The sequence below is a fragment of the Anas acuta genome, chromosome 3 (assembly GCF_963932015.1).
Source record: "Anas acuta chromosome 3, bAnaAcu1.1, whole genome shotgun sequence".
Lineage (NCBI taxonomy): Eukaryota > Metazoa > Chordata > Aves > Anseriformes > Anatidae > Anas > Anas acuta.
In genome coordinates this window covers 29805172-29817868 of record NC_088981.1, presented here as the reverse complement: position 1 = coordinate 29817868, position 12697 = coordinate 29805172, and the positions used below count along the sequence as shown (strand labels likewise).

The 12697-nt window shown below is 45.6% G+C and overlaps 1 protein-coding gene and 1 long non-coding RNA gene across 2 annotated transcripts; one reads left to right on the top strand and one right to left on the bottom strand.

The window, feature by feature from the left end:
- Positions 1 to 2493: 2493 nt before the first annotated feature.
- On the top strand, positions 2494 to 6365 carry DPY30 (dpy-30 histone methyltransferase complex regulatory subunit). The gene is made up of 4 exons (XM_068676396.1): positions 2494 to 2727; positions 2802 to 2849; positions 3917 to 4059; positions 6074 to 6365. Exons 1-4 carry the CDS (start codon positions 2692 to 2694, stop codon positions 6144 to 6146), a joined length of 300 nt encoding a protein of 99 aa, XP_068532497.1. The 5' UTR covers positions 2494 to 2691; the 3' UTR covers positions 6147 to 6365.
- Positions 5898 to 12642, bottom strand: LOC137853709 (uncharacterized). The gene is made up of 3 exons (XR_011094676.1): positions 10680 to 12642; positions 9867 to 9956; positions 5898 to 6022 (listed from the first exon to the last, which is right to left on the bottom strand). It is a non-coding gene; the product is annotated as an uncharacterized lncRNA (long non-coding RNA).
- Between the last annotated feature and the right edge of the window lie 55 nt (positions 12643 to 12697).

Below are 12697 nucleotides of genomic sequence, written 5' to 3'. Positions count from 1 at the left end.
GCAGATGACACCAAGTTAGGTGCGTGTGTCGATCTGCTCGAGGGCAGGAAGGCTCTGCAGGAGGATCTGGATAGGCTGCACCGATGGGCTGAGGTCAACTGCATGAAGTTCAACAAGGCCAAGTGCCGGGTCCTGCACCTGGGGTGCAATAACCCCAAGCAGAGCTACAGGCTGGGAGAGGAATGGTTGGAAAGCTGCCTGGCAGAGAAGGACCTGGGAGTATTGTTTGATAGTGGGCTGAATATGAGCCAGCAGTGTGCTCAGGTGGCCAAGAAGGCCAACGGCATCCTGGCTTGTATCAGAAACAGTGTGACCAGCAGGGCTAGGGAGGTGATCGTCCCCCTGTACTCGGCTCTGGTGAGGCCGCACCTCGAGTACTGTGTTCAGTTTTGGGCCCCTCGCTACAAGAAGGACATCGAGGTGCTCGAGCGAGTCCAGAGAAGGGCGACGAAGCTGGTGAGGGGTCTGGAGAACAAGTCCTACAAGGAGTGGCTGAGGGAGCTGGGCTTGTTTGGCCTGGAGAAGGGGAGGCTCAGGGGTGACCTTATCACAGTCTTTGGGTACCTTAAAGGAAGCTGTAGCGAGGTGGGTGTTGGTCTATTTTCCCACGTGCCTGGTGACAGGACAAGGAGAAATGGCCTAAAGTTGCACCAGGGGAGGTCTAGGTTGGATATTAGTGTTATATATGGAGTGGTAATTCGTGTCAAGAAAATGGTTTATATTAATAAAGAAGGGGGAGATTTGGGAATGTGGCCATGGGGGTTGGAAAGCCCCGTGGCTGAGATAACATTAGACTCTTAAGGAGGAGGACATCAGGAATATAAAAGAGTTTAGAGGGAACAAAGAAGGGTGATTCATGAGACTCCATGCAGTCTCTGGTTTCTTGTTCTCCAGCTGGTTCTCTTGTTCTCCAGCCCTTAAGGCCTGGATGTTTCTGGGTGTTTGCTTTTGTTGTTACCTTCAAAGTTGTTTAACCAATGAAAAGTTGTTTTGAAAAGAACTGCTGTGGAGAGAAGGGTATAAGATGGGAGCCTGCCCTCAAGATAAAAAAAGGCAACACGATGAAGTTACATTGATAAAGAAGCAGGAAAAGGAAGTGAAGAGGAACAGGCTGGCAGAATGGAGACCAGGACGGGAACAGGCACATTGATTGCCTCATGAAGATAGGTTTGGCCAGACTCAGCAAACCGCTCAGAGACAGAAAGTCACTGGGAATAGGTGCACTGGAGCTGGAGAGAAGCTCGAGCTGAGAGAAGCAGACCTGTGCACACAACTGCCTCTCGCTGGTAAGCAGTTGCGCATTATGGGGAATCATACGTCCTTAGGAACAGAGACTGTCCTGGTAACCTCACAGCTTATTCTCCTTATTAACAATCAGACAGGTTATGAGCCTGAAATATGGGACCAAACTGAGGTCAAGGTGTGGGACTCTGCAACTAAAAACGACAAGGTTGCAGTGGTATTGCTCTGCACCTGGTGAGCAGTCTCTGAGGCATTAAAGAGCCCTGTGGGACCACAGTCAGAAGCATGTGGTTTGCCAGATAGTGAGGGAGCTGCGGGCTCCTCTACTGATCCGACTGCTACACCATGGGCCCCTCTGCTGCTACAGCCATCGCAGGCCTTTGCTGTTACGCCCCCTGGTGACCTGGACGTGCCTTTTGACCCAGGCCTATTGGCCTTGAAAAGGAGATGGATGTGCTTTTCTTCGATCCGGGAAGAACGGGATACATAAGGCCTGAAGACCAAGTTGCTTGACAACTTAAAGCAAGACATATTGCTCAAAGGGAATGGAAAATGGAGACTTGTATGTAATCAAGAAAAGGAGTGGAAAATGGAGCCTGTTGAGTTGTGGAACTTAAAGGATTGTTTGTTACCTTTCCTGATTGTACGTATGCATAGGCATACTTGCGTTTAGTATGTCAAGCAATGTTCTGTATATTTAGAGCATTTGATGTTTGTGTGTGAGTGTTGGTGGAGCATAGACTCCCCGCACACCCAGCGCTGTTTACTTGCCTTTTATACCTTTTATAGCTTTTATACCTTTTAGAAATATTTGTTTTATAAGTATTACAAAATTCAGATTGAGTTGAGACCTCATTTATAACATTAGGAAGAACTTCTTTACTGAGAGGGTTGTGAGGCATTGGGATGGACTGCCCAGGGAAGTGTTGGAGTCACCATCCCCGGAGGTCTTTAAAAGGCGTTTAGATGTAGAGCTTAGGGATATGGCTCAGAGGGCTGCTTAGTGTTAGGGCAGAGGTTGGACTCGATGATCTTGGAGGTCTCTTCCAACCTAGGTGATTCCGTGATTCATCACCATGAAGCACCATTAAGTTACATTAGAACCTAAGCGACCGAGCGCGCGTGGCTCCCCTCACTGCCGGTGCCGGTGCCGGTCAGCGGGCAGCTCCCTCACGAGGGGCTGTGAGGGGAGCAGACCCCGCCCAAGGCCGCGCCCCTCGCAGCGCCCGCTGGGGGTGGGCGGGGCTGAGCCCTGCGCATGCGCGTGGCGGCGGCGCGGCAGTTTCCGTGAGGCCGAAAGGAGCCGCGGCGGGCGGGGGCCGGGCCCGGCGGTGCGGGCGGGACGGGGCCGTGCTGGGTTGGGGCGGCCGCGGCCCCGTGTGAGCCCCCTGCCCGCGTGTGCTGCCTCCCGGGGTGCCCGTGCATCGAGCGGCGCTCGCGTTTGCAGCCATGGAGGCGGAGCAGATGATGGAGGGGCAGCCGCAGGTATAGCGCGGGGCTGGGCTGGGCGGGGCGGGTGGGGCCGGTGTGCGCCCCGCTGAGCCCCCCGTGTCTTACAGGTGCCGGAAAACCCCCACGCCGAGTACGGCCTGACCGAAAACGTGGAGGTAAGGGGGGAGCGGGAGTCGTAATCCTGATCGACAGTGAGGCTGTTGGAGCTAAACTTAAAGCGTAATGTCCCTCAGGGGGAGGCGGCAGGTTCCTATGTGGTAGATGCTGCAGAGGTGATGCCTGAATCAATGGGATTTCTTTGGGAACTCTGCTGTGATGGTTATCTGTTCTGTAAACATGTTATGCCACAAAAAGCCAGACAGGCTTTTACGGCAGGGAGGGGAGCAGGAGCATTTGATGGCATTTCTAAGAAATTATCAAAGGGAGGAGTTCCTTTAGTCCTGCTGTAAATAAGGATGTTGGATCTGAATAGTTCAGGCCGGCTTTAATTACTTACCCTGAGAGTAGACACAATCCAGTGTGGCTGCTCCTGGTAGCCGCGTGGGTTAGGTGTTTGTTTACTCTGTGATGTTTGTTTCTTGCTCGCTAGGGAAATGCCTCCTGTCTTCCTCCATTATAACCTCATCCTGTATGCTAAGATCATGCAGAAACTTCTTACATGTCCTTTTTACTGATCTCCCTGAGAACTGTTTGCCTTGATACCTCAGTTTCCATTACTGAATTGTAACCTTATCCATTGTTTGCATTGGTTGTTGTGTTGAAAACATTTGGTTCACTGGCAGTGGTAGGGTATCCTTTCTTTAGCCACAGTTACCAGTTTCAAGATAATTCAGTGGCTTTTGACCAAAAGGCTTGGAAGCATTTTGTGTATCTTAAAGTATTCATCTGTGCTTCAATAGAGTGGGGTCTCTTCTGTCAGACTAAGGCTACATTTCTGATCCTTTTAGCATTTGTGTTGGAAGTGCATGCGTGCAGGAAATACTCGACTGGGACTGCTTATATTAAACTTAGGACTTCCTAACACTTTCTCAAAATGTAAGAATTAAGCAGAAGGCTCCTCTGGTTTAGGTTTGTTCAAGGAAAACTGCGCACTTAAAAACATTTCTTTACATCTTTTTTAAAACTTAAGTGAACTTGCAGAGAAATGTGTATTGTTTGCACTTGTGCTTCAAAGTAGATCTTGCCACTGTTACCAATGCTCATTTACTTCTTACTCCTCCAGAGGATAGTAGAAAATGAAAAAATAAATGCAGAAAAGACATCAAAGCAGAAGGTGGATCTCCAGTCGTTACCCACGCGTGCCTACTTGGATCAGACGGTTGTACCAATCTTGCTACAGGGACTTGCTGTTCTTGCAAAAGAGAGGTAAGATCCTGAAGTCTTCCGTCTGTTCTTAGGAAGAAGGTAGGTCTCAGACATAAGCAGTATGTAACTTTTTCTGATCTCATACACCAGATATGGTCTTGTTAGCATCATGGTTGTAAGAGATGATTTACAACAGGTTCATAAATACCATGGGTGAACACAGCAGGATGTGCTTCTCACTTAACAGAAGAGTTATTCAGTGAATTTCTTATTTTCCAATGAGGTGTGCTACTGCAAAGTTTTTGGAGGGAGAAGAATATTTTTCATTTATCTTGTCATGTAATTCACCTTATAAGGGAAGAAGTTGTTCTAGTTGTGAACAAGATTTCAATAGTGTTTGATGAAAAAGAGTTCAATTTGCCATTCAAAAGAAAGAAACAAAGACAAATGTGGCCTGACGTGCATCTTAGTAAGATTTAAAACACTTTTTAATGGATGAGGCTGACCCTGCTGTGTCTGTAACATGATAAGAAGCAAACTGATGATTAATGTTTTCAGTAAAGGCTCTTCTGCGAGGTGCCCCATATTTCTCATCAGTCAATAGAGAGGTGAATTCTTCAAATGTAACAAACAGGTGTTCACCTTATCCAAATGAACTTGTCTGAACTATTGGTAAGTCCCATGGCATATGAACCATTTCTCCATTTTGCTGAAATACCATCAAAACCTGGTGCGATGACCACAACCACCTCGCTGTACCTATAGCCAGAAGAGCAACCAGCAGTGTCTTAACCTCAGAAGGAGTTGTGAATTTGAACTAATTGTGCAGGCTGCAAAATAGGCAAAAGAGCATTTAGGAAGGTACACCCTGCCCCAGAGGCAGGATGCCCATCTTCAGTTGCCAGCTGTGGGAGTTGTCCTGCAGACTGAATGCCATTTGGGAGGCATCAGCACCACTTTTATGAGTCTCTTGGTGTTCACTAAAGGAGTCAAAAGGCACCTGTAAGCAGGTGTCCAAATGACAGTCTATGTAAATTTCCAAAAGTCTTCTGGCACAGTCTGTCACGAAAGGCTTTTAAAGAGAGTAAATTGTTGTGGGACTAAAGAAAAAGCCTTTATATGGATGAGGAACTCGCTGTGCTATACAAGACCTAGGGTAGAAGTAAATGATGCATTTCCATGGTGAACAAAGCTCAGCACTATAGTCAAGGAAAGGATCACTTGTAAAAATTTGAAAAAGTAGCTGATGCCAAAACCTGCTAATGATGCTGGTGGAGTTTTTACAGAACATGCTGTTCTGTTGTTCTTCAAAGTTGACCAATTTGTAAATAATTGTCTGTGAACTTATAAAGTGACCGTTACCCTTGTGAAAAATATCTTTAAATTGTTTTTTATGTCAGTGCATTGCTTAGTCAAAGCAAATTCTGAATGCGATGATTTAGAAATCGAACGGGTACAAACAAGCATGTTGCTATTTAAATATATTTTTTTCTTAATTTTGAATATTAAGTGTAATTGCAATTCTCCTGTATTCTAGTACAGTGTTAAAAAGTAAGAGAAAGGAGTGACAAGGTGGTGAGAAGTATGGAATGACAGCTGCGTACAGAGTGGCTGGACAGACAGTGCTGTAGCCTGGAAAAGAGATTTCTGAGCGACAATGTATTAGGAATCTGTTAAATCATGAATAGCATGGAGGCGATGGATTGCAATGGATTATTACTGTTATGTAATCTCTTCTATACGGTAATCAGATTAAGCTACTAGGTAGCAAATCCAAAATGAACAAAAGGAGGTGATTCTTCACAGATCACATAATTAAGCTACATAACTTTTTGCTTCAGGTTGAGGACTTACAGAATTTAATAAGGAACCAGCAGTTCTTTCTTAAAAACCTACTGATCAGATGTAAACTGGAAACTTACTGGGTTTGTCTAGGTAGTTGGCCATCCCTGAGTCAGTGCTTCCAAGTGTTTGAGAAGAGTTAATGTTGCTTTTCACAGAAGGTAATTAGTTCTTCAGTTACCTAGTTTCATATAACAAAAAAAAATAATTACTTCTTTACTTTTCTTTACAGACCGCCAAATCCTATTGAATTTCTAGCAGCGTATCTTTTAAAAAACAAGTCACAATTTGAGGACCGAAATTAACTCCACTAAAGTGAGGACAATGTGGCTGCTAGACTGAAATGCTTGTTGGTCGCAATTTATTTTCTGCTGTAAAAATCCTTTAGAAACACGACGTCTTTTTTAATCGCCCAATTTGCTTTACCTTCTGAGTTATTTAATAAAGAACACTTTACATTTCATTTGTTCACTTGTTTTAAACTAGCTGGTAAAAGACTTTGAAAATAAAGTACTGAAACTGCACTATTGGATGAACGTCTGAATAATTCCCGGGGCATACATCACCCGAATGCATGAAACAGAAAGCAACAATTGGTTTTGGGAATCATGCTGGTGATCTTGTCTATAACTTAATTTGGTTTTATTTAGCACCCTTCCTGTGCAAGGTACCTAAACAGAATGCAAACTCATTAAAAGTAAAAGTGATTTTGAAGATGGATTGATTAAGTAGAGAGGAGGGAACTTGCAGATCACTTGCAGTGTCCATCATTTTAGGTGCTTCTATTAATGAGGTTTGCTGTACAGCGTTTGTCATGGATCTCCCATGCGTGGTGTGCTGGATTTAACAGTTTAATATAGAAAAAAGTCTGAAGGGACTTAAGATTCTGTAATTTGGTTCTGTAATTCAATTATCTGTACTGCTAATCCTAATTGGTGCGTTCTTTCTTTGTCAAATGTAATCCTGATCTAACCCAGTAAAATACTGAATCTCCTGGGTTGTTTTTTTCTTTAGGTTTACTAATGCGGTTTTGTTTGTTTCCCATTCTTAACTTATCTTCTGAGATAGAAGTAGAGATCTTAAGAGATAGAAAAAAAAAAATGGGAAAAATACCCTGAAAGCTATGAAAATAGGAATATTGTAGCTGGCAAACAGGCTCACAAGGTTGTTGGCAATGTGTGCAGGGACTAGACAGCCCTCAGAATTCCTAGTTCTCTTTTCTGAAATATGTAACAAGGAGCATATGTTCATTAGCATTTGGCATTAGACTCCAGAAATAGATTAGTATAGGCCAGCTTTTCATAGACCACAATGACCGTAATTTGTCTGATGGTCATCAGAACAGTAAACTTGGTTTCTGTGAGTTGTTTATTTAATCAAAATCCTGATTTTTATTCAAATAAACTTCAACATTGACATCTTACTGTTCAGTGTTTCTTACTTAATTGATTTAATGTAGCAAACATAAAACCTTATAAATTAAATTACTGCTGCAACAGTTAGAGGTTTTCCTGTGTAAGATTAAAGACTGCATAATTTGTTTAGTAATCTATGCATAAATTGACAAAAGAGAAGCTTAGAACTCACATCGGGCCTGTGACAAGTTATAGATATGTATTGTATTTGCAGCACTAGTGGCAGAATTAGTGTAGTCCAAGAGGAGTAAAATTGGGAAGCAAAAAATGGAAAGAACTGTAAACCCAAACCCATTCCTATTTTGGAAAACACATAAAAACTGTGGAACGAGGTTACTAATTCTATCGTGTTATGGTGAACACAGTCTCTGTCAAACGCTGACACTTAAAGACACTGAAAGAAAGGATTTTAACAGTGTTTTGACTTACTGGAATGAATACTACCATTTAAGTGAAGATGAGGAGACACCATAAAGGCTTGATACTGCTATTTTTATTGCTAAAGCAGCATTCCAGAGTTTGATCTGTTGGTAACAACATCTCAAGACTGTAAGACTTGTCAAATCTGAAAAAAAAAATCTATGCTGATCGCAAATTTCTATGTTGAGAATTTATGCAAGGCCTTACAAAAAGAAGGAGCTCAATCATTAGTTTTCTGCAGACATAGCAATTTGCTTAGAACATCCAGCCTTGCCTGAGTTCAGAACGCAAATAGATTTCTCAGCTTGCATTAAGATCCTCTAGGAGTTGCACAAAAGCTTTAAAACACTCTGGCTTTCTGTACAGCTCTTGGATGGACCTAAAATCCCTACGCATTAGTGCAAGTCTTCAGGTGAGCTGTTCCTGACAGCAGTGCACCAGCTATTCAGCTGTCACCAGCACTGTTGAGTACACTGCTTTTGTCACCTGCTGTTGGTGTACCTGCTGTCTGATGTGCTGGTTGTCACCTGCTGTTGTTTTCCCATCTAGGCTAGCTCAAGAGAATGGAAAAGCCAGGCTCACAAGGTGATGACGTTAAAAGATTTACTGATCGCAGGGTTCCATTCTCGAATCCTGAAACATGTTGTCACCGGAAAATGCAATTCGACTTGCCAAATATTTTTTCATCTCCAACTTATCTCCAAAATCAGTACAGCTTTTAGAGCTATCTAGTTTTCTGAAGTTGTGTAGCTATTGCGAATGCAGTTTGATCAAAAGAATATCCAAGGCTCTCTCCCCATCAGACTTTCTAGAAATAAAGAACTGCTTTCAAACAAATGAAAAATTGGGAAAATTCTGACAGTTGCAAGCAACTGAAAATGGTAGGTTGGAAAAGAAACACAAGAACAATCCCTACGTGTAACAAACTTGATAGAATACAGGTTCTGATTTACTCATGTCATGGTGCTAATTATGTAACAAATTATTCCTAGCCAAGCCTTAGCTTGTGTTCCCTGTTCAATTTAATGTAGTCAAAATTCATTTTAAGAGTGACTACATAGCTTAGATCACAGGAGTACAGAATGCCAGATATTATAGCAAGAGGTATTTTACTACGATGAAAAGAGCATCAGCACAGTGTCTGCTACTGTTCGCTATTCAATTAAAGTTTTAAGTGAGGACTTAAAATATAAGTAGTGTGTGAGTAGCTAGAGGAAAGCTTACAGCAGTACCACTGTGACGTTGACCTGGAATGTGCCAAACCCCTCTTCCCAATGTGCTTTTGTCTCTCTTCCTGGAGCTGGCTTTGCAATTGAGTGTGATAAACCAGTCTCTGTGAGGAACTTAAAATATTCAGTTTATTGGATCGTTGTGAAGTTTCTGCTGGAGAGCATGTGGTCTTCCTTTTTCTGTAGTGTACCTAGAGGCATCTGTAAGATGGATATTATCCTCTTACACGAGCTGAGATGCTATTGCTTACATGGGAAATGGTAATGTTTCCCTTGCAAGGGGTATGAAGTTTGGGGGGCCTGCTTTTAATACCTGAAGGAAGGACTGCTAGGAACAGCAGGTTCCTTGGGTGGAGAATGACAGCTGGAAATGACAGTTTGGAAAGAGGAAAAATAAAATAGAGTAGCAATGATAGGTTCCTGAGAAGGGAAACAGGAAGTAAACGTTGTGAAAAGCATGACAGGAAAGAACACAAAATGAAGCATGTGCAATGGGACAATGAGAGCAAGGAACAGGACAGCAACAGACACAGAAGGCTGGGCCAGCTGAAACCCTGTTGTGCCTGCCACCCACGCTGAGCACAGGATGCTACTCCAGGAAACCCTGCACGCTAAGGGCACTCTAAATGGTAAGTTGTTCTTGCAGCAACTGCCTTCAGGCTTTTCTTCCAGGTAAGGAAAAAGCTGCCAGCAGAAATACATGTGAGGCGGTTGTCTGTGCTCAAAGGGTGTGCTGACCTGAGGGATCTGCCTGTGCACTGTGTCTGCTCTGCCCTGCACATCAGAGAAAAATGATTGAAACTGATCTAACAGGCAAGTGCTTCTGTTACTTCTCCTACAAACAGCGCTCAAAATAATTGCAGACAAAGCAGGAGTATCTCTCAACCTAACCCGTGCTCCAACAGCATTCCCTGAAAGCTGAGGCCAGTTTCTCAGCCTGTGGCTAGAACATTTTTCATACCTCTGAGTCCTGAGCAGGCGGAAGCCGAGTGCTGCCTTCTTCTTTTTACCTGAAGAGCTGCCTGCTTGTCTGTTTCTGCCTCTTTACGAGCTGTTGAACAAACAATTCATGATCAGGACGTGATCGTTAAAAGTTTATGAAGAAACCACAAATCAGAACACTAACCACTGAATGCTGCTTATGCCCACCTGTGATAGGGAATGATGGAAAAAATAATCCTCCTTTCAGCCTTGCCAGTGGAAACTGAAAATTCCTCCTGTGGTACTACAGATGCCAAGCTTTGGCAGGCAAAAGTACAAATTGAGGAGGATGTCCTCCAGTTTCACTGGGCTTTGAATGGACAGTGCCAGTTGGTAATAGAGGACAAATATTCACCAGAAAACAGGCTACTGTAGTGTTTGTGGCATGTGCCACAAGCAAAGTATTAGTAAAATAGCCTTTGTTTTCTATGACCTGCTAACACTGAGCTGCACTTATTCCTCTGCATCTACAATGATATTACGTTCATGTTATGTAAAGATTTCATCCTAGTCTACACCTCATCTACACTAAAGGAAGTAAAGGTTTATGAGAAAAGCAAGGGAGAAGGAAACTTAAAAAGAAAGCATAAAGAGGAATCCATCCCAAGGTGATGGACAACGATAAAACCAAGAATTATTTAAAAAGGCAAGCTGAAGAAGAAAATAGACAAAACAAAACAAAAAAACACTACATAAAGAAATGCAGTAAAACCAGAAAAAAGTCACTTAGAAAAACTAGTATGCTTGTAACCCAAAACAAACTCAGAAGGCTGTGAGAAGGGTGTTTACTTACCAAAACTGTAATATGACTGTAAAAATGGCACAGAAAATGGCAGCAGAGCTCTGATAGATGATCTATGACCTACAGTAAAGAAAAGGCAAATAATTTGCTTGCTGTGATTACATTAATGGTGTCTCTCAAGAGTGCATGTGGGTGTATTTGAATGTCTAGAAATACACAAGGCGCTTGATTATGTGGCATTGGTGCTTGCCTCTTCTTATACAGAAATTGTAATCTGATAGCAATGTTTTTACTCATTACGCGCTCTAGATTACCACTTGGAAATTCTTATCTTTCAATTTTAAAGGAGAGGAATTGCTTAGGGAGGTGGAAGCTCTTCCTCTAAATGGTAGAAAGAAATAGCAGATAATTAAAAAAATAATAACCTCTAATTCCTCTGAAATAGAATTCCTTCTAGCAGCCTCCTCAAGCTGTTGTTGGGGGACGGTGGGACAACAGTGCATCGAAAACTTGAATTATCCCCTGGCATGGCCTTTTTGGTAGGTATATAATCACAACTCTTACTTTCCCCCCCACCCAGAGTAAAGATTATACTTTAGTTTATTGAGGTTTTAGTAGTCAGGTCAGGAAATATTCTCGGTGCTGAAGTTTGTGTAAAAGATTTGAGAATTAACTCCCGTTTATAAAAATGGGAATTTTAACGGCCAAAATAGTTTTACGTTACCTCAGTAAGGCAGGATAATGCTGCTGGTCTCGGCAGCGGTTATAATTCACATTAACCTCTCTCAAAGCGCTATTTCTAAAATGACAACTGAATAATGAAAGGACAGGCAGAGCAGTGAAGGCCACTGAAACCATTCAACGTTGGCTGGGCTGTTCAGTCCCCGTTTCCTCGTCACACACGCTGTTCATGGGACCCCAGTTATCGCCCCCCAGTTGCGCTGGGAGGCCCGTGTCATGGGTGGATCCTCCCTCACCCTGCAGCACCAGCCGTTCTGGTGTCAGGCCGGTGCCTTTGTCCCTGCATTTCCTTTGTTCTGCTTTCTGACAGATAACAGCAGCTCCGCGTGTATGGCCTCGGCTGGAAGGCTTTCCGAGGCCGTGCAGCGGCACATGGGACGGCAGAGGGGGAGGATGCGTTGCCTAAAGTCGCCTTTCCCCTTCCCCCCTGTGGAACCGGCCGCGCTCCCCTCTCCAATTCCGCCTTGTTAGCTGTTTGGGGCTGAGCTTGGCGTCTCCATGGCAGCGCTCCATTCACCGGGCCTACACAACATGGACGGGCTGGGGCAGCAGGGACTGAGCAGGGGACAGTCAGAGGCACGAATCGCCTCAGAGAGCTGCCGCGGCAGCTCGGGCACGGGGAGCTCCGGGGCGCCGAACACAGGCACGGGGCTGGCTCCCGCTGCGGCGATGGGAAATACAGGGGAGTGAAGGGGACGGAGGGGCAGGGGCGGGGCACTGCGATAACGGTAACGGTAACGGTAACGGTAACGGTAACGGTAACGGTAACGGTAACGGTAACGGTAACGGTCGCCGCGCGTGCACGGTGTGGGGGGGGGGCAGGGGGCGGGGCTTCCCCTCAGCCCCCGCCCGGGCTCCCCTCAGCTGACCCCCGCCCGGAATCTTCCCCTGCCGCTCGGAGACACGGCCCGGCCAATCAGCGCGCCAGAAGCGGCAAGCAGGGCCATGCTCCCAGCCAATCCGAGCGCGGCTCTCCCCGCCGGACCCCGCCTCCTTTCCCCTTTCCCCCCCCCCTCCCCCGCGCGTCGCCGCCGCTCCCTCCCGGCCCCGTCACGGCGCTGGGCGGGGCCTCCGCGGCGCGGCGAGCCAATGGGAGCGCTCCTTGGGCTGCGGCGCCCAATGGGGGCGCGGCGGCCGCGCGGCCCCTAGCGCACGGCAGCCGAGCGGGGCCAAACCCAGCGGCGGCCGCGGCCTCGTTCGCTGCGCGTCCCCCACCCGCCCGGCGCGGAGTTGGCGGCGGCGGCGGCGGCCCCGGGCTTCGTCCCCACGCCCCCCCCCCCGGGCCCGCGCGGGCCCCGCTCCGCCCCTCCCTCCCCTCCCCTCGCCCT

Excerpts from the sequence above, each read along its gene's own strand:
- DPY30 (XM_068676396.1), top strand. The coding sequence starts at position 2,692 with ATGGAGGCGGAGCAGATGATGGAGGGGCAGCCGCAG. Across the intron at positions 2,850-3,916 it reads GCCTGACCGAAAACGTGGAG|AGGATAGTAGAAAATGAAAA; the intron begins GTAAGGGGGGAG and ends TTACTCCTCCAG. Across the intron at positions 4,060-6,073 it reads GCTGTTCTTGCAAAAGAGAG|ACCGCCAAATCCTATTGAAT; the intron begins GTAAGATCCTGA and ends TTTTCTTTACAG.